This window comes from Lissotriton vulgaris, chromosome 9 (assembly GCF_964263255.1).
Source record: "Lissotriton vulgaris chromosome 9, aLisVul1.2, whole genome shotgun sequence".
NCBI classification, from domain to species: Eukaryota; Metazoa; Chordata; class Amphibia; order Caudata; family Salamandridae; genus Lissotriton; species Lissotriton vulgaris.
In genome coordinates, this window is record NC_141697.1 from 1236607296 (window position 1) to 1236631193 (window position 23898).

General features: G+C 50.0%; 1 protein-coding gene across 1 annotated transcript in view; it reads right to left on the minus strand.

Annotated features, from left to right (window-relative positions):
* The window catches only part of PLXNB1 (plexin B1), a 328917-nt gene that overhangs the window by 135036 nt on the left and 169983 nt on the right, over nucleotides 1-23898 (minus strand). Inside the window, exon 4 of the mRNA XM_086939394.1 lies at nucleotides 12625-12807. Coding sequence (XP_086795520.1) covers nucleotides 12625-12807 — 183 coding nt within the window. The remainder of the gene's footprint in view (nucleotides 1-12624; nucleotides 12808-23898) is intronic.

The window sequence follows — 23898 nt, forward strand, 5'->3', positions numbered from 1 at the left end:
TAACACCTCGCTCCCTGTTACCACCACCCCTGCTCACTCTTAAAAGAATGGAGAGCTTGCCACCTGCAAAAAGCCCAGCGTTGACCCAGACATATCGCCAGCTAGTATGTCCTCAGCTCTCCCCATGGACCCCCAACCTACGGCAAGGTCATAGGAAGATAAGTGGATTTCATATCTGGGAGACAACATCCACTGCAACAGTTCTTGCCAGGCCGACCAATCAGGTGCCGTCCCTGCTGTTGTATGGAAGACACAACTATACAGGGTGTCGGTGACCCCCTGAAGATCACCGATGACAGTGCCCCGTGTCTACTGGTCCTCGCTGAACTTTTCAACACTCTGCATCCTTGAAAGCAACATGCACTGCACCAGTGGACCAATCAGGAGCCATTCCTGCTGTCTTATGGAAGACATAATGATAAATGGCGTCAGTGACACCCAGATGATCATTGATGAGGATGACCCATGACTACCGGTCCTCATTGGTCACTTGAACACTCTGCATCTTGAAGACAATACCCACCGACAGTCTTCACCAGGCCGGCCAGCCCGGCGCCATCCCCTACTATTGTATAGAAGATGCTACAATACAAGGACTCGAAGACACCCTGAAGATCATCGACAAGGAGGACTCGTGCCTACGGGTCCTTCTAGAACACTCTGTGTCTTGTAGATAACATCCACTGCTAATTTGAGAACGGTCTATAGCCAAGTAGAGATTCAGGAACTGCCAAACAATATTGATATATATATATAAAAAACCACAGATCGATATTATGGTAATAGCATCCAACAGTATGTAGACTCACCACCCAAGAAGTTATTGAATTATTCAATTTATTATTCAAAAATTGGTATACATATTTTATTTTTTTATAGCACTTTAATCTTTTTTTTAAGTGCTATAAAAAGATCTGTGGTTTTATATATATATATATATATATCAATATTGTTTGGCAGTTCCTGAATCTCTACTTGGCTATAGACCGTTCCCAAATTAACTTTGTTTCCCTATGTATTGCAAGTGTATTATTAATATATAGGGGTCCCCTTTTTCCCAAATTGACAACATCCACTGCTACAGTCTTTGCAAGACCGACCAATCGGGTACTGTCCCGTGCTTTCATCAGCGACACCTGGAGATCAGCAAAGGGGCGACCCATGTGTGCTGAGCTCTGTTGAACACTTCAACTCTGAGCATCTTGATTCTCCTGCTACAGTGTTTGTCAGACCATCCAATCCGGTGGGGCCCCTGCTGTTGCATATAAGATGCTACAGCACAGACCAGAAGTGACACTCTGAAACTCACCAACGAAGGTGAACCAGGTGCACTCGTTCTCATTAAACTCTTTGACACTCTGCATCTTGAAGACAACTTCCACTGCTACAGTCTACACCAGCTCGACCAATCAGGTGCTGTCCGCTGCTGTCGTATGAAAAACACAACAATACAGGGCATCAGTGAGACCCTGGGATCACCGACGAGGGTGAACCATGTCTACTGGTCCTCATTAAACTCTGTGACACTCTGCATCTTGAAGACAAGCTCCACTGCTACAGTCTACACCAGGTCGACCAATCAGGTGCCGTCCCCTGATGTTGTATAAAAGACAGAACAATGCAGGGCGTTAGTGACACCTGGCTAACACCTGCGAGGGTGAACCGTGCCTACTGGTCCTCATTAAACTCTCTGTGGCCTTCAACACTGCATCATCAAGCCCTACGAACCACCAAGCGCGTAGGCAGCCATCTCTTGAACTGTGGTCACGTGGCTCAACTCTGCTTTTTACTGACAGTCAATCATACTTCCAGATCGACGCCCCCAAATCGCAATGTCTTTTAGTCAAATGTAAAGTCCGCCAGCTTCTATTCTCGCCCCAACATTGTAAAGTCTCACTGGTCAAGCAGGGCATCGCCCCATATCAGGGCATCAACGACACACAGCAATAACACTCTCACAATAATAACAATATTTGATATAACATTTCATGCAGCGCTTGTGCCGTCTCTCTCTAAGCACTGTAAAGGTGTAGGAGAAACCTCTATTACCAAAGCCCGGCTGCCGTATGCCCCTAGCCCCCTCACCACCCTGAAGGCCATCTTCCAGGCGGCCAGAAGCCTCACTCAGGTCACTGCAAGGTCAAACCTCCACCCTCCCCCCAATGACCTTTACTGGCTCCCCTTCCAATAAGCAAACCATGGTACTCCTACACATTGTTCCACAAGAGAAAACAGCGCCTCCTGGTGGACGGCATATCCACCCCTGGCCACCACCACCAGGGCACCACCAACAAGAGTTAGGGGGTTCCTCTCCATCCCTCTGGGACTATCTCTTCTATGATATGATGATACTTGTAAAGCGCACTGTTACCCCATCTCGGGGTGTCCTGGCGCTGAAGACCGCTGGGGAACCCGTCCTGGCTTTCCCTGTGAGATGGTCCCTTCTGGGTATCTCCAAGGTGAAACCAGGCATCCCCGGCGTCTGTGGGGGGCCGTTGTAGAGATGAGGCAAGCTTAATGCCCAGAGTTGCCGAGTGTGATCCCTGGTTAGAGTGGGCACCGAGGCGAGAATTATCGAGTCCGTTGACCCTGGTCCACGACCCTGCCGCGTCAGGATTTGAACCCTGGTCCCGGGCTGTTCTCTGCTTCCGGGTCTGCCGCCTCAAACTCTCATCTCAGGCTGGGGGTCAGGTGTACCCACAAATCTGACCCTCAGTTAAAACCTATAAACCCCCATCTTCGTCCATCACACACCTCCTTCCCACCCCACTCCACCCCCCACCATCTCGGATCGTTACAAAGTAACTCTGTATTAGCTGTCTATTTGATTATCTACATGTATTATGCTTGTATCTGACTGCGATCTTATTTTGTCTCTCACGTACTACTTATTACCCTTATTGTAGCAAAATGTCTGCTCCCTTACCCCTTCTTTCTGTAAAGCGCTCTGATATCTGCAAAGATCTTGTTCGTGCTATATAAAACTTTGAAAATAAATAAAATAAATAAATAAACAGATTTCTCGGTTTGTAAAACGCTGATTCCGAAAGGCCTGCTCACTACGGCTCACTAGTGCACAAGCCGATGGGAAAAGGTGATGTGTAACATAATACGATTCTTACCACTTCCCTGTCAGTCACACGCACATATATCATATGCATGCCTGCAAACATACGCTCATACATTTGTTCACGCATATTAACCCACACATGCATCAGTGCGAGCATGCACAGACGTGTAAACACATATATGCACATGCATGAGAGGCTGTTGAAAAACCTTGGCAACTAAGAGATAAGTGTGAGGGTGACAACACTAGGCTTTGGAAGGAGGCCCGGTGGAGGCCATCTGTGGGGAGGGGTCGGGGGGATGGGGGGGGGGGGGGGGGGGAGGGGACACAATGCACCGGGGTTTTGACAAGTGGGAACTTTAATAAAGCTACTTCTTTTCAAACTCCCAGTTCGCGTCATCAAACCCACACACTTTAATCATATTTCCGTCCCTTTAAAAGCCCAGTCTGCTCTGACCTCTGGAGACCCTGAAGGTTTCTGGAACGTGGCAGCCTGTTTCTCTACGGGCAATTGTACGCGCTGTATAAATCTCAAAAATAAATAAATAAATAAATATTCCACACCCAAGGTTAGCAGCCCCCACTCTAAATCTACGAGACCCCAAATAAATCCTCTCTGAGTTTTCCACTATAGAGTTGGCGGATGATTGGAAGAGATCGATGGCAGCGGCGCAGGCGGTGGAGGGGGGGGGGGTCTGGCTTTAAATAAATTGAATCCTTGGAAGAACAAGGTCAAGAGATCCTGGGAACGGCGCGGCGCGCGGCCGGATGTCCGGATGTGATCATATATAGGGGCGGATGAAAGACAAATAGACCCTCGGAGAGTGCGAATGAATACAGCACACGGCGGGGTACAGGACACTTGGGGTGCAGGAAAGGCTGACACCCCCGCCCCCCATGGGATGCGTACATTATTAACCGATCGTTAATAGGTGCAATACAACGGAGACTCGACGCGCGCCGCCCCATCTTTTTTAACCATAACCCATCACCAACATAATATTTTTATTATAATGATGGAGATATTTCTAAATTCACTTCACTCTCTCTTTCACAATTACTGATCACTACTGCGAATGCCTCAGCTGCTCTCTCCCCCGTCCCATTGGTCATACCATTATTAATTCTACAAAACAATTGGAGAGAGAGGGCTCCAGCAAGAACGATCTTAGACCCCAAGCTATCCGATATTCAAAACAGCAAAAGAGCGCCCACAAGTTCTATAAAAAAACAAACACTACTCTACCAACTGATCCACCAGGAACACAATCTTACCAGGAGGAAAAAATAGGGGAGTAAAGAAAAAGCATAATAGGGAGAGAGAGGATATCAGAGGTGAGAAGAAGAGAAAAACCCTCATACACCAAACAAGTAGGTGTTTATTATCATCATTGGGTTTTTCAAGTATGAAAAAGAAAAAATGGGACCACCCATAAGGCCCGCAAAGAAAGTGCAAATTTAAAAGGAAGTATAGCAGTTCCTAATATCAATTTTAATAGAGGGATAGCCTACTTCCATTAAAAACAAGTGAAAATACGGACATATTAAGGAAGTAACAATGAAAACCTAATGTCCTGTACAAAAGAAAATAACGTATGGTCAACATGTTTCTGCTTTAGATTGAGATACATTCACTCAAGCATTCGTCAGGTCCAGAAAAAATTCTTAAAAAAGAATTTTTTGTTGGCAGCCCTCTGGTAACCTACGGAGAGCACATCCATTCGGGGCATGGATGGGGAGCCGTCCGTATAACACTAGATCGGGAGTGAAGATTACCCCTGCCATGCACCCAGGAGGCATTATCAGGAAGCTTGATAAATACAGGCATATTAACAGCAAATAAGGCAACTCATGGAGGAGGAACCGTGAGTGGGCGAATAACCCTTGTAGGACAGCAAGGAATGGACACGTTAGAGTGTGTGCCTTTACTTAGCTGCCAACAAAAAAATCTTTTTTAATGCATGTGTTGAGTGGCGTTGAGTGGTTGAGTGGCGTTGCGTTGTTGAGTGGCGTTGCGGTGTTGAGTGGCCTTGCATGTGTGAGTGGTGTTGCGTGGATGAGTGGCGTTGTGTGTGTGAGTGGCGTTGCGTGTGTGAGTGGCGTTGTGTGTGTGAGCGGCGTTGCGTGTGATATTGGCGTTGCCTGTGTGAGTGGCATTGCCTGTGTGAGTGGCGTTGCGTGTGTGTGTGGCGTTGCCTGTGTGAGTGGCGTTGTGTGTGTGTGAGTGGCGTTGTTTGTGTGAGTGGCGTTGCATGTGTGAGTGGTGTTGCGTGTGTGAGTGGTGTTGCGTGTGTGAGTGGCGTTGCGTGTGTGAGTGGCGTTGCGTGTGTTTGGCGCTGTTGTGTGAGTGGCGTTGCGTGTGTGAGTGGCGTTGCATGTTTGAGTGGCGTTGCGTGGTTGAGTGGCGTTGCATTGTTGAGTGGCGTTGCGTTGTTGAGTGGCCTTGCATGTGTGAGTGGTGTTGCGTGGATGAGTGGCGTTGCCTATGTGAGTGGCGTTGCGTGTGTGAGTGGCGTTGCGTGTGTGAGTGCCGTTGCGTGTGTGATTGGCATTGCGTGTGTGAGTGGCGTTATGTGGGTGAGTGGCGTGGCGTGGGTGAGTGGCGTTGCGTGGGTGAGTGGCGTTGCGTGGTTGAGTGGCGTAGCGTGGGTGAGTGGCGTTGCGTGGTTGAGTGGCGTTGCGTGGGTGAGTGGCGTTGTGTGTGTGAGTGGCGTTGTTTGTGTGAGTGGCGTTGTTTGTGTGAGTGGCGTTGCGTGTGTGAGTGGCGTTGCGTGTGTGAGTGGCGTTGCGTGTGTGAGTGGCGCTGTTGTTTGAGTGGCGTTGCGTGTGTGAGTGGCGTTGCATGTGTGAGTGGCGTTGCGTGGTTGAGTGGCGTTGCGTGGTTGAGTGGCGTTGCATTGTTGAGTGGCGTTGCGTTGTTGAGTGGCCTTGCATGTGTGAGTGGTGTTGCGTGGATGAGTGGCGTTGCCTGTGTGAGTGGCGTTGCGTGTGTGAGTGGCGTTGCGTGTGTGAGTGACGTTGTGTGTGTGAGTGGCGTTGCGTGGCTGAGTGGCGTTGCGTGGGTGAGTGGCGTTGCGTGGGTGAGTGGCGTTGCGTGGGTGAGTGGCGTTGCGTGGTTGAGTGGCGTTGCATGGGTGAGTGGCGTTGCGTGTATGAGTGGCGTTGCGTGGTTGAGTGGCGTTGCGTGGTTGAGTGGCGTTGCGTGGTTGAGTGGCGTTGCGTGATTGAGTGGCGTTGCGTGGTTGAGTGGCGTTGCATGTGTGAGTGGCGTTGCATGTGTGAGTGGCGTTGCATGTGTGTGTGGCGTTGCATGTGTGTGTGGCGTTGCATGTGTGTGTGGCGTTGCATGTGTGAGTGGCGTTGCATATGTGAGTGGCGTTGCATGTGTGAGTGGGGTTGCATGTGAGATTGGCATATGTGAGTGTTTTGCATGTGTTAATTTATATTTTTAATGTAATGTGTGTGTGTGTATTCGTGTATTTGTATTGGGATTATAAGTGTTTAGTGAAGGTTTTTAAAGTGTGTTTTATTTTTATTATGTAAAAATGTCGTACGCTATGTATTCCCTTTACGTTTGTCACGTAAGGGAGATTAGCGTTCTAGTCTTTTTTTTATTTTGATGTAATGTTTAGTGTGACGTAATTTCTAGCCAATCGCAGCGCTACGTTTTGTGACGTAGCGTTGCGTTTGTCGTGCGTCAACGGGGAAATTCCCAGATCTTCGAGAACAGTCACGTGTGAAAGGCGCGTTGTGCTTCTTGTGTTGTTGCTGCGTCGTTTGACAGGTAAGTTTGAATGTTAATATTATTGATGTTTTGTATTGTTTATGACGTTTGCTTATTCAGACTGTATTTGGTTTTGCGTATGTACTTAGTGTATAGTTATGTGACGTTTAAAAATGTTGATGTGCTATGTATAAATGTTGATTTTAATGAATATATTGCAAATGTCCTAATTTTATGGGACGTAGTTTCGACATATTCCAACTGAATTTGACTTTTTGTATGCTGTTTGTGTACAGCTATTGAACGTTTGCAAATTTTGATCTGCTATGTATTAATGTTGTTTGTAATGAATATATGGCAATGTTGGAATTTTTTGTGATGTACGTACGACATATTCCGACTGAATTTGACTTTTCTTTTGCACATCGTGTCTAGCTATTGAACGTTTCAACATTTTTATGTGCTATGTATAAATGTTGTTTTTAGTAAATATCTTGCGATGTAGTTATTTTATGTACTGTACTTCAGACATTTTTTAGGAAATATTTTTGTTGTTGACAATGTGCGATTGTGATTGTACTGTTGTATTGTAATCACAGTGTCTTTCTTTTGCAGTATTATTCTTTTGTGTTGTGAATGATTTTGATTAATATTTAAGGCTGAGATGAATTTAGACACTATTGGTATGCAACAACCTTCAACGTTTAAACTAGTGTTACTTTGTGTTTGCAGTAAATATGTTTTTGTATTAGCAGTTTATTTTTATTTAGCCTGTGATCGTTTGTGAAGTGTTTTGGCTCGTTTTTTTTTCAAATAGTCTATGTTTTTTCCAATATGGCCGAAAATGTTTTCATGTGCATTGGTTTGATTTACAAAGGTGTTTTTAAGACTTATGCATTGCCAGATGAATCTTGAAAGTAATCGGCGGAAGAAACGCCGGAACGATATTTACGTGATCAGCTCGTGGATGATATGTTCACATGTGCTGTCAATGACGTCAATCATTACTTTCCCTTTTATTTTATCACGTCGCAGCCCCACTTTTGAATTTCCCTATTAATAAAGCATATTCTTGTTTTAACCCTCCCTTGCTTCATTAGTTTTGCTGTTATATATAGCGCTGTTCGTAAAAGGTGTGTCTGTTGATCACTCAGTGGTACTCCGTGTATCCACCTCAGAAGGATGAAGGTCGGATTCAGTCCTGAAGGGGTTTACATTTATGGCCTGAAGGTTGTACATCGATGTCAGAGCTCAGTACTTATCTAAAGAATTCTAACTAGTGTGTCAGTTACGGACTTACGGTTTCTTTTCATCTGCAAGATAGTTAATAACTTAATGGCCATATAATTCCAATCCTCATTTTTAAGAATACATTTTCAATGGCCACGTTTATTGTAAATTCATTGTTCCTTGATGGCAAAACGAGACTAACTTTCTGGCCTGGTTTGAGCATGGTTTTATTGGCAGTATGCCTATTGGGTTGTTTTGTGCCAAGTATCTTTGTTTGTGTTAATGAAGATTTTATAGTTGGAGTCACTTGAGGTTTGCATGTGAGTGAACCCAAGGAGTCCAATTGTAGTATCTATTTTTTTGCGAATAAAGTCCAATTTGTTTTCTATATTGGAAAGCTGCATGCACATATTCGGCTTGTGTGTGAGTGGCGTTGCGTGTGTGAGTGGCGTTGCGTGTGTGAGTGGCGTTGCGTGTGTGAGTGGCGTTGCTTTGAGTGAGTGGCGTTGCGTGGGTGAGTGGCGTTGCATGTGTGAGTGTTGTTGCGTTGGTGAGTGGCGTTGCGTGGGTGAGTGGCGTTGCGTGGGTGATAGTGGGCTTGCGTGGGTGTGAGTGGCGTTGCGTGTTAGTGGATGCTCTGATATTGTTGGTGTGACCTTAGAGGAAATGGCATGACATCCAGTGCTTGATTTTGCCAATGGATGAATCGTACAATCAACAGCAGCAAAGACGATGGATCCATTGCACAAAGAAGTTGCTCTGACTTACTCTTGCCGTACTTCTGGCTTGGAAGTCAGGTGTAAGCTAGGAGTACTCCAAGAGTGAGTCTCACATACAGCAACAATGTTTGGAATTGGGTTGAATGTATCTGAATTTTGTAAATGTGACTGCGAAAGCCAAAATACATTGCGTCACATACTGAATGATTTTGCAGGTACTGAAAGGACACGGATTTACCCAACCCATAAATGTACAGGGTAATGGTCAATGGAAGCAGGCACTTGGGTGGTGAAGAAGGGGCTCAACTGTCAAATAATGAAAGGGGCATGGTACTCCAGTAGCAAAACTGCATTGCACAGTGCTCTGGGTGACGCACAGTAACTATTCCTGCTAGGCAAAATAAAATAACACTGTAAGGAAATGTGAAGGTGCTGTGGTGGGTAAGGTGGAGCGGGCACAGCACTAGTCGTAACGGAGAGGGGGTATAGTACTGCAGTAGCAAACATTGAAGAGAATCCAGTACTCTGCTAGGAAGGTGAAACAGGCACTGAAGAGGGTAATGTGTGAGCCCATCCCTTTGCTAGCAAAGATGAGGAGGTACAGTAGTCTGGGAGAGAAGGTGAAGCTATTGGAGCAAAAGTGAAAATGGCAGACAACGTTGGTGGCAAAGATGGTACAATCATGATTATCCACATAACTGTATAAGCACAGGTGGTGAGGCATGGTCTACTGGGAGTAAAGGTGAATAAGGGACAATACTGTGTAAACAAGGTGATGGGCAGAAGATTCTAGAAGCAAAGACAGGGGTGTCACTGCCAGCGGTGAAGGTGACTGTTTTTGGAAGAAGTGATGAACAGGTCACAGCGCTATGGTATCTAGTTAAGCGGGGTACAGTATTAGAGTAAAGAAGGGGGGTGATGCACAGTGCTTGCCTTCATTCAGAAGACATTACACAGTACCTGATGGAACATGCAAAAGCAGTTCAGCTTGACTGAGATGTGATTATATTAGCTCCTTTCCTTAAGTGCTTCAAAATTGGAAATCTTTGTTAATGGCTATAAATGCTGTTTTACTATTAGGATTCCTAATTTTCGTGACCGTTCTAGAAGCAAGTAACTATAGTTTAGAATGGGGCCTTTCATGAACCTAACTCTAAACAGTTGGGGCTCCCTGTGACTCTCTTGTCAAACATTGGGATGGGATGAGATGATATATCCTGATTCTTCAGCACTCTGGTAAGCAGAACACTAAATACTCGACCTGTACACGTTGCAATATTCTGTTCTGAAGACTGCAGGGACTCCGTGCACTTTGACTAGGCCCCCCTCCCCCCGCTGATACCCAGCAGGGCAGGGGTGTAACTTGATCTGCGGAGGGGAAACGAAGACCAACCTTGCGACTTCATTTCCTTTGTGAGTTTCACCAGCTTGTCCCCTGCTGACGCCTGCTGCCTCTCCAGTCTGTGGATCGGTTTCTTGGGTCCGGTTTACAGCCCCCACATTCCTCTTTTGGCGACCCTCTCTTTGTCTCCTCCTGATCAGCTTGCCTTTAATTTCTCATCGAAACCTTTCCTCAACAAGTTTGTTTACAATTTAGCTAAAATGCCTGTGCTTTATGTATCCCCAATGACGCCTACGGCAAAAGGAGAAACAAAAGAACATTTGCATTGGCTTTTTGCAAGTATTAAGTTTTGTTGTTGTCTTGCATGGTGACCTGAAACAAAGTCGCTCCTCTCTCAGCCCAATCTCCTTTCCAGAAGGAAAAAACGTTGTCTGCATCTTTGTGATACTGCAGCAGCAACTGTATCAATGTGTGTAAAAACGCTACACGTATCAGTAAAAGGGACAGGAACACAGCTTTGGCGCAAAATGTAATATACATTTGTAGTCACTTAAAAAACAAGCACTTCCTGATGATTCACCACAGAAGTAAACAAACTAACAAGAACATCGCTGAAGGAAGCTTTTAGGGGCGGGGAAGCCTGTTAATGAGGGGAAAGAGAAGGTCTGATGCTCCGATGCGAGGCACAGCAAATGGTGGTGTGTGACATGGCTGGTAAGCAATTAGGGGGGAGAAGTGAGGCCAGCGCTGTGTGCAGCAGGGGGCGGAGCGGATCGTTTTGAAGCAGCTCACGGCCTGGCGACCGTGAAAAAAAAGCAATTAGGGGGGAGGAGAAGGGAGCTGGGGGAAGCTGTCGGAGGGAGGCTTACTGGGAGGTGCTGGTGTGGGAGGAGTGCTGCTACGGCAAGGCTGTGTGAGAGGGGAGGTGCTGGTGAAGGAGGGGGGAGTTGCTGGTGTGGGAGGAGTGCTGCTACGGCAAGGCTGTGTTTGTTTGGAGAGAGAGGGAAGGTGCTGGTGTGGGAGGGGGGAGTTGCTGGTGTGGGAGGAGTGCTGCTACGGCAAGGCTGTGTTTGTTTGGAGAGAGAGGGGAGGTGCTGGTGTGGGAGAGGGGAGGTGCTGGTGTGGGAGGGGGGAGTTGCTGGTGTGGGAGGAGGGCTGCTACGGCAAGGCTGTGTTTGTTTGGAGAGAGAGGGGAGGTGCTGGTGTGGGTGGGGGGAGTTGCTGGTGTGGGAGGAGTGCTGCTAGGGGAGGAGAAGCCCTGGCCGTGAATGCTCGTGCAGGTTTGCTCACGTGATTCACGTGAACTGCAAGAAAACCGCGGCTGAAAGCCCTTAGTTTGAAGAGAAAATTGCCGACTTGAATTCTCCCCATTTCCCATTCCTGCGGAATGGTAAAGGCGAGACCCAAAAACCAAACACGTAGGTGCACCGGTCAACAATACAGAAAACGGACACTTTACCAAAAAATAAGTCGATATCCAAAGTATCTTTCATTCAATTTTTTGATAAAAACATTGAGGAAACAGCCAACGAGTTTGGTCCAGAGAATGGACTTCTGTCTCTTTTACTTTCCCGTGCACTTTCAATGCTATAATCTTTTTTATATGGTGTTCTGTCTGTACACTGCCCCTCATTGTGTATGTTTTTATTCTGTTGTACCCTTCACTATGTATGTTGATATTTTAGTGTCACGTATACATTTACCTATGGTGTTGTTTTTTAAAACATGTATCGTTAACAAAATGATGATATTAGTATATCAGTGGTTTTGTACACTCCCATAAAGCTGGATATTGTGATAAATGTTGGCTTCCTGTCAGAAGAATTTTTGTTTTTGTTGCTGTGGTTAAATTTATTTGTTTCTGTGTACTTTTTAGTGTTTGTCTAACGTATGTTGTACTTATGTATATTTATATATTTGTTAAAATTACAGCCCTGAAGAAGTTCATTCTCTGAACGAAACGCGTCGGCTGCTTCCTCAATATTTTTATGAAAACAGTGAATAAAAGAAGAAGAAAGGATACTTTCAAAACAGACGTATTTTTTTGTTAAGTGTCCTTTTTCTGTATTGTTGAGTGGTGCACCTATTTGTTTATTCCATTATTACACAGGACTACAAGTCCCACAACTCAAAGAAAAAAAAAACTGAATTGGAGCAGCGCATCATGCATGGAGCTGGGAAACTATGTTGTGCCTCCCAAGAACTTTCATCTAAACGCAAAGTTTTTGACAAGACGAACCTCTCTAAACACATATTGATATAATCAAGAGAGACCAGGCGCTTTGAAGCAACATTTGGAGACATGAGCGCTATACGAATAACCTACAATGCATCTAAACATATGTTTACACAATTGTCCCTCAGATTTGAGAAGAGGAGGTGAGTTCAGCCACAGCAGAGGTCAGCGCACGTACCTCATGCAGAGGTCCGCGCACGTACCTTATGCAGAGGTCAGCGCACGTACCTTATGCAGAGGTCCGCGCACGTACCTTATGCAGAGGTCAGCGCACGTACCTTATGCACAGGTTAGCTCACGTACCTTATGCAGACGTCCACGGGTGTCCCCCAGGAAGGCGATGGTGTGCTCGTGCTCCACGTGCACCGCTACAGCCGTCAGGCGGGTGTCTGGGCGCTCCAAAATGGCGGGTGCCTCCAGAGCGATGCGCCGGGCCATGGGACTGGGAGTGTGGTCGGAGCCGCAGGGGTAGGTGTCCAGCGTGTCCTAAAGGGGGTGAGAGAGAAGCAAAGCTGGTTAGTGGGGCGGTCACCATCCTGGGATAACTGGTGCAACACAGGGGCAGCTGGGACTCAGACCGGCCTATCACCGGCCTCGCCAGAGACAGCACAGGCGTGGACACCACCAAACTCTCGGGGAGTGACAGGTAAAAGTCACTTCTGTTCAATGAATGAATATTATAAAACGTGTATTATAATATTGGTACAATAGGAAAAGATGTTAATTTTGCAATTGTATCTACAAATATTCCATAAAGCAACGTTTCAAGCACAATTCCTTAAGATTACAATAGACAATGCTTGAAATGGGAAAACAGAAGTGCAGGTACTCTGTACCAGAGTATCTGCTTGTTTCTAAAAAGTGCTGGTACTCTCCAATTAGAAGTATTACATTTCTCTTGAGAAGTGCTGGTACTCTCCATCTCAAAATAAAAAAGTGCCGGTACTCCGTACCGGACAGTACTCACATTTAGAGCCCTGACAATAGACATAATCTAGGAACGTAGTTAACTTCCCAAACATCGATAAACTGTAGTGGAAAAATAATACGCAACGGCCTCTCTGATGCATCTACAACTGATTGCATTAAATGTTTTTTTTCAGGTATTTCTTTTGTAGCTTATGTTAGGACATACACAGATTAAATGCTTCTGTTAATATCCCCGATTACATACACTGGGAACACTACAAACCGTTGACATTACTGTGGGCAGTAGAGGTCACTGGACTTCAGCCGTGTCAATGGAGCCTTCGGCCTCCGATGACCTGGGGTCACCCTAGCCCTGGCCCCAACACTGACCACCCAGCACACATCTCCGTTTGTCCCAACGTGATCATTTTACACCTATTCGGGAGCCATACATTGACTTCCAGTGTGCAGAAAAATGTTTTTTACATCACTCCAGGATGAAGAGCAGAGTCAGGTGGTTTAGTGGACTAATGCGGCCACCATAGGGGTCTGTGTCGCTCCCCCTGCTCCCTGCTCTCGCGACCGAAGGCTCTCCTTGCTGCCTGCTTTGCCTGACCTGATTCCTGCAGCCTGCCACCTCGCTACAGCGCACCATTCAGCGCCTGGTATCGTTCTCGCCCACATTAATTTAATATATCTTGCATACAGCCACGTACTGCATAGCGGCTGAGTGATTTCACTTTGAAGCATTTTAATATTTCTTTGGCAACATTGTATCGAGTTTGTTACCGGGCGGCCATTTCACAGTGTGTTTACCTCCACCCGTGTCTCTTCCCAGACCCCGCCTCCCAGCTGACCCTCCCACGCTCCGCCCCCCTCCACCATCCATTTATGGCCAATGTCCCCACGCGCAGCGTCCACGCGCTTCGGCCACGCCGAAGGTGCGCCAAAGGTAAGCCTGTCTACGCCCGTCCGCGCCTGGACCGCGCCCAGCGCCAGACCCCCTGCCCCCCATCCCTCCCAGCCCCCCCGCATTACCTACGATGCCGCCACCCTCCTAGCCCTTAACCCCGGTCGCGCCCCCAACTGCGTCCAAGCCGCTCCTGGACACACCCATGGCCCTTTCTCCTGCTACTCCTGCAAATTCAGCGGCACCGACAACATCTCTGCTACGACCACACCACAGATTCCCGACCCCAACCACCTACAATGCATCCTTCTCAACACCAGATCGATCCACAGGCATGCCATTGACCTATGGAATCTACTAGACACCATTTCTCCGGACATCGCCTTCCTTACGGAAACATGGATGAATGCTTCCTCCGCACCAGACATCACAATTGCCATTCCTGAAGACTATAAGATCACCCGCAAAGACCGTACCAGCCACACAGGAGGAGGAATCGCTATCGTCCATAAGAAATCTATCCGCATCTCAACCAGCTCTGACGTCAATCTCGCTAACTCCGAACACCTTCACTTCCAGATCCACATCGATCCCAAAACAACACTCAGAGGCACTCTCCTCTACAGACCACCAGGACCCCGCGCAAAATTCAGTGAAGACATCACGGACTTCATCACCCCACACGCGCTCCCCTCCAAAGATTACATCCTTCTGGGAGACCTCAACTTTCACCTTGAAAAGACCAACGACCGCAACACCACCACCCTCTTGGACAACCTCGCCAACCTCGGACTTAAACAACTAGTCACTTCCCCCACCCACATCGCAGGTCATACACTCGACCCCATCTTCACATCCAGCAACCATGTCTCCTTCAGCCACACTACGGATCTCCTCTGGACCGACCACAGCTGCGTTCACTTCATCTACAACAAGCCGAAACCCATCAACCACTCCCAACCTACCCTGCAAAGAAACTGGAACAAAATCACCACGGACCAAATCTCCGCATCGCTCCTTCGAAACTCCCCAGCCCCCTCTTCCAACGCCAACGAAGCCGCCGCCAACCTCACCCTATGGTTATCCAACACCGCCGACACCTTAGCTCCACTGAAAAAACGTCAAAGCAAACCTGGCAGCAAGAAAGCCTCATGGTTCAACGATGATCTCAAGAAGTCCAAGAAACTCTGCCGCTCCCTTGAAAAGGCCTGGAAAAAAGACCCAACCACCAGCACCAAGGACGCCTTCAAAAGCGCCACCCGCTCTCACCACCAACTGATCCGAAAAGCCAAGAAAACAGCATTCAAGGATCGACTTGACAACAACGCCCATAACAGCAAGGAACTTTTCAACATCGTCAAGGAATTTTCCAATCCCTCGGCCAACTCCAACGACATCACACCCTCTCAAACCCTCTGCGACTCCCTAGCCTCTTTTTTCCACAACAAGATTGCAGACATCCACAACAGCTTTGACAACCAACCCGGAAACCAGCCCACCCTACCATCTGCTGACCATCTTCCCCCCGTGAACACCCTTAACGCTTGGAACACAATCTCCACTGAAGACACCATCCGCCTGATGAATTCCATCCACTCAGGATCCCCCACAGACCCATGCCCTCACCACATCTTCAACAAAGCAGACTCCGTCATCGCACCGCACCTCCGAGACGTCATCAACTGCTCCTTCAACTCCGCCACCTTCCCAGAAGACTGGAAACACGCTGAACTCACCGCCCTTCTGAAAAAACCAACAGCGGACCCCACCGAACTCAAAAATTACCGCCCCATCTCGCTTCTTCCATTCCCGGCCAAAGTCATCGAGAAAGCCGTCAACAACCAGCTCGCCGCTTTCCTCGAAGCCAACAAATCCCTCGACCCCTCACAATCTGGCTTCCGAGCAAAACATAGCACTGAGACCGCCCTCGTCGCAGCAACAGACGACATTCGAACTCTACTGGACAATGGAGACACAGTCGCCCTCATCCTCCTCGACCTCTCTGCAGCATTCGATACAGTCTTCCACAGCACCCTTCTACAACGCCTCAATAACATCGGAATCCAAGGAAAAGCACTTGAATGGATCACCTCGTTCCTCACCGGAAGAACCCAGAGAGTCCGCCTTCCTCCATTCAAGTCCGAGGCCTCAGAAGTCATCTGCGGCGTACCTCAAGGATCCTCACTCAGTCCCACCCTCTTCAACGTATACATGAGCCCCCTCGCGGCCATCGCACGCCAACACAACCTCAACATCATCTCCTACGCGGACGACACTCAACTAATCCTTTCTCTCACCAATGACCCCAGCACCGCCAAAACTAACCTACACGAAGGAATGAAAGAAGTTGCCGAATGGATGAAACAAAGCCGTCTGAAACTGAACTCAGACAAAACAGAAGTCCTCATCTTAGGTACTTCCCCCTCTGCATGGGACGACTCCTGGTGGCCGGAAGCCCTCGGAAAAGCACCCATCCCGACAGACCACGCACGGAACCTGGGCGTCATCCTGGATTCCTCACTTTCGATGAACAGACAAGTCAGCGCCGTATCCTCTTCCTGCTTCAACATTCTTCGCATGCTCAGAAAAACATTTCGCTGGATCCCCTCCGAAACAAGGAAAACAGTCACCCACGCTCTGGTCACGAGCCGACTGGACTACGGAAACACCCTCTACGCGGGTACCACCGCTAAACTCCAGAAGAAACTCCAACGAATCCAAAACGCATCAGCCAGGCTCATATTAGACATCCCACGCAACGAACACATCTCTGGTCACCTTAAAGACCTCCACTGGCTACCCGTCAATAAGAGGATCACTTTCCGACTGCTTACCCACGCACACAAATCACTCTACGACATTGGACCAGATTGCCTCAACACTCGACTGTCCTTCTACACCCCCCCCGCCAACTACGGTCTTCCAGCCAAGCCCTCGCCACTGTACCTCGCATCAACAAGACCACCATGGGAGGCAGATCCTTTTCATACCTGGCTGCTAAAACATGGAACTCACTCCCCGCTTACCTGCGCCTCACCCAGAACCACCTAGCGTTCAGAAAGCAGCTTAAAACGTGGATATTTGACAAATAATCCTCCTCCCCCTCCTAAGCGCCTTGAAACCCTCTGGGTATGTAGTGCGCTATATAAATTTTATGACTTGACTTGACTTGATTCAAGGTCACAGGTTCAATTCCTGGTGAGGCTACTCAGCCTTTCATACTTCTGAGGTGAATGTATGATGTTACAACGCAATCATTTAGATCGTGGTACATTACATCGCTGTAGGGTGCTGGACTTAAGAATAGTATGATTTACTATTCCAACTCCAGCCTATGTACAATAGGGAAGGTGTTGTAATAGTAATTCACATTATTCCTTGGTCTATAGCGCCATACAGCGCAGGTCATTGTAACGACTTGCGTTGTAAAAGCAGCAATGTAAATGTATTGCTGTTGTTTTGACCGCGTTGTTAAGGTCGTTTTCCTTCTGTGGTCGATAAAATAAGTAACATTAAGTTGGGTACCAATAAACATCTGTTATTCAGAGCCAGCGTTCGCTTCTGGGTGAAGATGCACTTTACAAATACACACTTTATGGCATTCAAGTTCATGTGGCACAACCCAGTCCAAGTGCTACACTACTTCACGCAAAAACAGAACAAACCTTTCAGAGACTTCTGGGGATTGTGAAGGCCGGACGTACTGGCCTCTTGTTCTCTGGAAATAAGCCGCCTCTCAACGTTCAGAAAGAAATTAAAATTATGGGTATTCACTCAACAAACTAGTCCCTTCTTACAGTAGCCGTCTGTGGTGGGAGTGCGGTGGGGCGGGAGGTAGCAGGGTGGGGCGTAGTAAACTATGGAATATGGCCCAACGGAGGTAAGTAAACAAATAAATAAAACACATTTTGTTGCGCTGCATCTCATTTTGCAATACAGCGCGCGCAATGAAATTCATTCTATTCATGTATTTATTAGTTTACTTACCTCTGCTCGGTCGTATGCCGTAGTTTTCTACCTCCCACCCTGCTCCTCGCCTGCCCCGCCTCACCGCCCGCAGCTTTCCCGCCCCCGGCCGCTACTGCCTTGTTAGTTACATTTGTCAGTAGATGACGTCAGGGGCGGCGCCTCCATTTGAGCGGAGGAGCGTGCCCCACAAGCCCAAGAGCTGAAAAATAAAAGAGCAATAAAGTTTATTCATTACCGTTTTCTTTTTCAGCAACCTGTCCTGAACTAGGTGTCAGGGCGGGGCCAGTGCTGCCGAGCGGCACCAGCAGAGAGCTGTGCGCTTTAAAATGCGCATGTCTCCCTGGCCGGCCTTCTTGGGGCGGCCAGCCAGACTCGCACATTTTAAAGTTCTCTCACCCAGCTGTTGTAGACAGATGGGTTAGAGAGAGCGCAGGGCTCCAGCGCTCTTAGCAATGCTGGGAGAGCTGGCTCTGTCCAATCCTGGTGCTGCTTTCATGCAGTGAAAGCAGCGCCAGGATTGGGTAGTGCAGTTTCCTGCATCAGGAGCATCCTGGGAGACACCCGCGGAACGTCACGCTGCGAGAAGGTAAGTGAATTAATTTTACTATTTTTTTTTTCAGAACAAATTTTATTGTTGTTGAATTGCATATAAGACACTGTCCCTCAATACATCGAAGGACGAGCGAGCAGTTAATGAGTCATCGCGTACAATCAATTCAAGCAACATTTGATATTAAGCTAACCCTCCTGTTGGACAGGCCACATGAAGGGCCGCTCTCCCCCGGCCCAACCAGGCCTGAGTCCAGTCCCGCAAGTACCACACACCACCATTGCACGTCCTCCGTCCCCTCAGGGACCCCTGCCCTCGAGCATGTCGACCTCGTGGGCCCGATCCACTGCCGGCCCACGCGCCCAGCCTGGGGCGCCATCTTGGACACTCCACCACGAGGCCGCCTGGCCCCCGATCGACCTCAACCCTGGGCCTGGCCCGGCCTCAGACATTCCGGCACCACCCTCCACCCAGGAGGTGAGCGGGCTACTTGGCAAAGTCAATGGGAGAAAGAGGTGCCGATGGCTCTCCCCCACCAAGTGCCGCTCGCCCATCGCCTCCCCGGGCGCTGGCTCCACCCCCCTGCTGGGTGTCTGGACTCCCTCATCCCGGACCTCCCGACCTCCAAGTGCGAGGGTCCGGACATCAAAGCACGCCAGCCCTATAACTGGGGCAGCTCCAGAGCAGGAAGGCAGTTGTATCTTGGAGTCGAGAGACGTAAAGAGGAACTCATCCTGGACGGACTACTGGCGCTGCCGTAGCTCTGTCTTGTGCACCATCGTCCTGCCTGTTGGCGCTGCCACAGCCGTCGTAATCCTCATCACCTTCATCGTCGTCGGGACCTGCTGGCGTGGCCGCGGACCGTTGTAACCGTCATCTTCACCGGGACCTGCAGGCTCCGCCGCGGACCGTCGTTTTCCTTCGTCCATCTCGGGACCTGCCTGGCTCCGCCGCGGCCCGATCATCTAGAACGCCGAGCTCGAGGATTGAGAGCTATTTTTCACTCGTTGGTAACAAAGACTGTCCCGCTACCCCTTTCCTAAACCAGAGACTAGAACCGAGGGGACCCCTGAGTCCAGACCTCCTTGTATCCATCATCGTAACCTAAGAATTGCATATAAAGTCTCGTTAACCTTCAACCTTGTGTGGTGTCCGTCTGTGGGGGGGAAGTTACTTATCTGTACAGTCGTTGGAGACGGCTCTCCCTGGAGACCTCTCCCCGTAACCTCGGCCGACCCTCCCGGTCCGTCTAACATTGGTGGCCAGCGGCGCGATCCGAATCACCGCATAAACGTACAGAGAGTAGCTCACCCCACGACGAAGTCACAATGACCACGAAAGAGAGCGGATCAACCGAGAAATTCCAAATGGAGAAATTGGAGGAGTACAACCATCGTGAACTGAAACAATTCTGCATCGAACTGGGTATCGCTACCACCGGACTGAGTACCAAGGACGATTTTAAGCATGCCCTAGAATCTTGGGCAGAGACCGGGGCTGCCGGAACCCCTGATCAAAGCACCGTAGAAAAAACGACCACGGCCCCTGAAGGGCAAAGAACGGGTCTCTCGCAAGACGAGATCCAGGAAAGAGAAAGAACCCGACTACACGAACTAGAAATGGCCCGACTTAAAATGGACGTTGAACTTAAGTTGGCCGAACATAAAATCAATTTAGAGCACCTGCGTCTCCGAGAAGAAAGAGAGGAGAAACAGAGACAAAGGGAGCTCGAGGAAAAGAAACTAGCGTACGAACACGAACGGAACCTAGCCGAGATCAACCTACGCAAGCAGAATAAAGAAGCAGGGGTGCCCGAGCGACCCCCCACCTCAGGGACCACAGACAAAAAGGTACACATCCCCAAAGATGTTGTCCGAGAATATTTCAGAGAGGACGACATCCAGCAATGGTTTAAAGCCTATGAAATCGCTATGACTGCACACCGGATCGATAGAAGCGACTGGGGAGCCGGTCTCTGGGGAAGATTCCTCAATGAGGGCCGCGACACCCTGCTACAGCTCCCGGACCACCAGATGACCTCCTACGACCATATGAAAGCGGCACTCCTCACCCGCTATGGTCTCACACCCGAGATGTACCGTCAGAGGTTCCGAGACTGCACCCGCATCCCGGGTACAACTTGGGTGGACTATGTAACATACTTTAGCCGAGCCTTCGAGGGCTGGATCCGAGGAAGCAACGTCACGACCTACGAGCAACTATTTAATCTGATGGTATGGGAGCATCTGTCGAACAATTGCTTCATTGAACTCCGCCAGCACCTCCTCGACAGCAAGTTAACGGATCCCCGGCAGCTCGCAGCCGAAGCTGACCGGTGGGAGATCACCAGAGTGGGCCGGAATGGGTCCTACGAACAGAACCGGAACAACAATGGTCAGCACCGACCCAGAGGAGGAGGAGGGGGCCAAGGGCGAGGAAGAGACAACGCCCCGGTCGCCCCCACTACCAACACCACCCCCCCGGCCAACCGGGGCAGCACCCCAGCGCGACCGGGGTACAGAGCCAATGTCACGTGTCACCGATGTCAACGAGTCGGCCACTATGCGAACGACCCAAACTGCCCGCAGTACCAGAGCCCAAGACCCCGCCAAGTGGCCGCTGCAGCCCTAGGGGAAGAACAGATCTCCGAGGAGCAGGAAGAGTACGAACAAGAGCATCAAGAGTGGGAGCCAGCCGCCATGGCTCTAGCCTGCTTAGGGGGGAAAGACATGGTCCCGCGGGTCCCCCTACCCGCTAACACCCAGAAGTACAGCCAATGGGTGAGCATCAATGGACACCAGGCCGAAGCCCTTCGTGACACCGGGGCCAGTGTAACAGCCGTCCGCTGTCACCTGGTGGCCCCAGAACAGTATCTACCGAACATTCTCTGCCCTGTACGATCAGCCGATAACTCGGAAAGCCTGTGTCGGATGGCCTGCGTCCCCTTCGAATGGGGGGGGGTCTCCGGCATGTTGAAAGTAACGGTCCGAGACGATGCCCCCGTAGACTGCCTCCTGGGCAATGACCTGGAAAGCTCTCCGTGGGCCGCCGTGGAGAGAAAGGAACACCTGGGGATGTTGGGCGTCCCAGACTGGGCGTGCGTCACCACCCGTTCCATGGCCGCCCGTGCCAACCACCGGCCAGAAGAACCCGAATGGCCGGCGCCACCGCCTCCGGTCGCCCCAGCCGAAAACACCGACCGCAACATTCCCTCCGAACCAGCCCAACCTACCGACCTCGCTAACCTCGACCAGTGGCCTCAAGAAGGGGGGCCCACGCAAGAGCAATTTCGCCAAGAACAGAAGACCTGTCCCTCCCTCGAGGGACTCCGCCAGCAAGCGCTCGCCCAAAACGCAGGGGATACCTCCGGAACTCATTGGGTCTACTGGGACAATGACCTGCTGTACAGCGAGCAAAGAATCGCCGAGCTGAGGAGCAACCGAGTACTAGTGGTACCCCTCCGTTTCAGAGACTTCCTGTTAAACCTGGCCCACGATGTCCCCCTGGCAGGACATCTGGGACAAGATAAAACCTACAGTCGCCTAGTGACCCACTTCTTCTGGCCCAAAATGAGGAACGATGTGCACCAGCATTGCCGATCTTGCCCCACGTGCCAAGCCAGTGGAAAGAGCGGCCGCAAACTAAAGGCCCCCCTGCAACCTTTTCCCGTGGTCACTACCCCGTTTGAGAGAGTCGGAATAGACATTGTGGGGCCCTTGGACCCACGCACAAAACAAGGCCATCGATTCATCTTGGTGCTAGTGGACCACGCCACCCGCTACCCTGAGGCTGTTCCTCTGCGAACTGTGACAGCCCCGGTAGTCGGCCGGGCCCTGATGGGGATCTTCTCCCGTGTGGGCTTCCCCCGAGAAGTCGTCAGCGACAGAGGCACGAACTTTATTTCCAAATACATGAAGTCCCTCTGGCAACAGTGCGGGGTCACCTACCGATTCACAACCCCCTATCACCCTCAAGGGAACGGACTCGTTGAGCGGTTCAACCGCACGCTAAAGGGAATGATCGGGGGGTTGGAAGAGCCCCTCCGTCGCCAGTGGGATGTGCTGCTGCCGTGCCTCCTCTTCGCGCATCGAGAGGTCCCCCAGAAATCCCTGGGCTTCAGCCCATTTGAACTGCTATATGGACACCCAGTGCGAGGGCCGCTCAGTCTCGTCAAAGAAGGCTGGGAGATGCCTCCGTTAAAGAACCCACCAGATGTCTTCCGGTACCTCCTCACCCTCCGCAACCAGACCCGGCGGTTCAGAGAACTAGCGAAGGCCAACCTAGAGGCCAGTCAAGAGGACATGAAAAAATGGTATGACCAGAATGCCTCATCCATTGAATTCGAACCTGGCCAACAGGTATGGGTGATGTCCCCCACTGAGCCATGCGCCCTACAAGACAAATGGACGGGGCCCTTCAAAGTAATAGAGCGCAAGGGTCCTGCCACCTATCTCATCGACATGGAATCCTCCCGGAACCCCCTCCGGGTCCTCCACGCTAACAGACTAAAGCCCCACTTTGTGCGAACAGAGCTCAGCCTCCTGATGGCCACAGACACTGGGGTTGAAGAAGACTCCGAGCCTCTCCCTGACCTCCTACGGACTCAAGAGCAAGACGGCTCCGTGGATGGGGTCCGGCTCTCAGAGGCCCTCACCAGAGAACAACGCCAAGAGTGTCAAGCCCTCCTATCACAGTTCGCCAGCCTGTTCTCCCTCACCCCAGGTGTCACTCCCTGGTGTGTGCACGATGTGGACACCGGGGACAGCCCCCCTATCCGCCACCGGACCTACCGCGTGCCAGACCGGGTACGGGCCTGCATCCAGGAAGAAATAGCCAAGATGCTCACGCTCGGGGTCATCGAGCCCTCAGACAGTCCCTGGGCCAGCCCTGTCGTACTGGTCCCCAAAGCAGCTGCCCCCGGCACCACACCAGAACTCCGGTTCTGCGTGGACTACCGGGGCTTGAATGCGGTCACCAGAACAGACGCGCATCCCATCCCCCGGGCAGATGAACTAGTCGACCGAATGGGAGCTGCCCGCTACCTCAGCATCTTCGACCTGACAGCAGGCTATTGGCAGATCGGCCTCACACCCCGGGCGCAAGAACGTTCTGCCTTCTCCACCCCCGATGGCCATTACCATTTCACGGTCATGCCCTTCGGCATGAAGAATGCCCCAGCAACATTCCAACGGCTCGTCAATCAGGTCCTGGCGGGGCTCGAAGGATTCAGCGCCGCCTA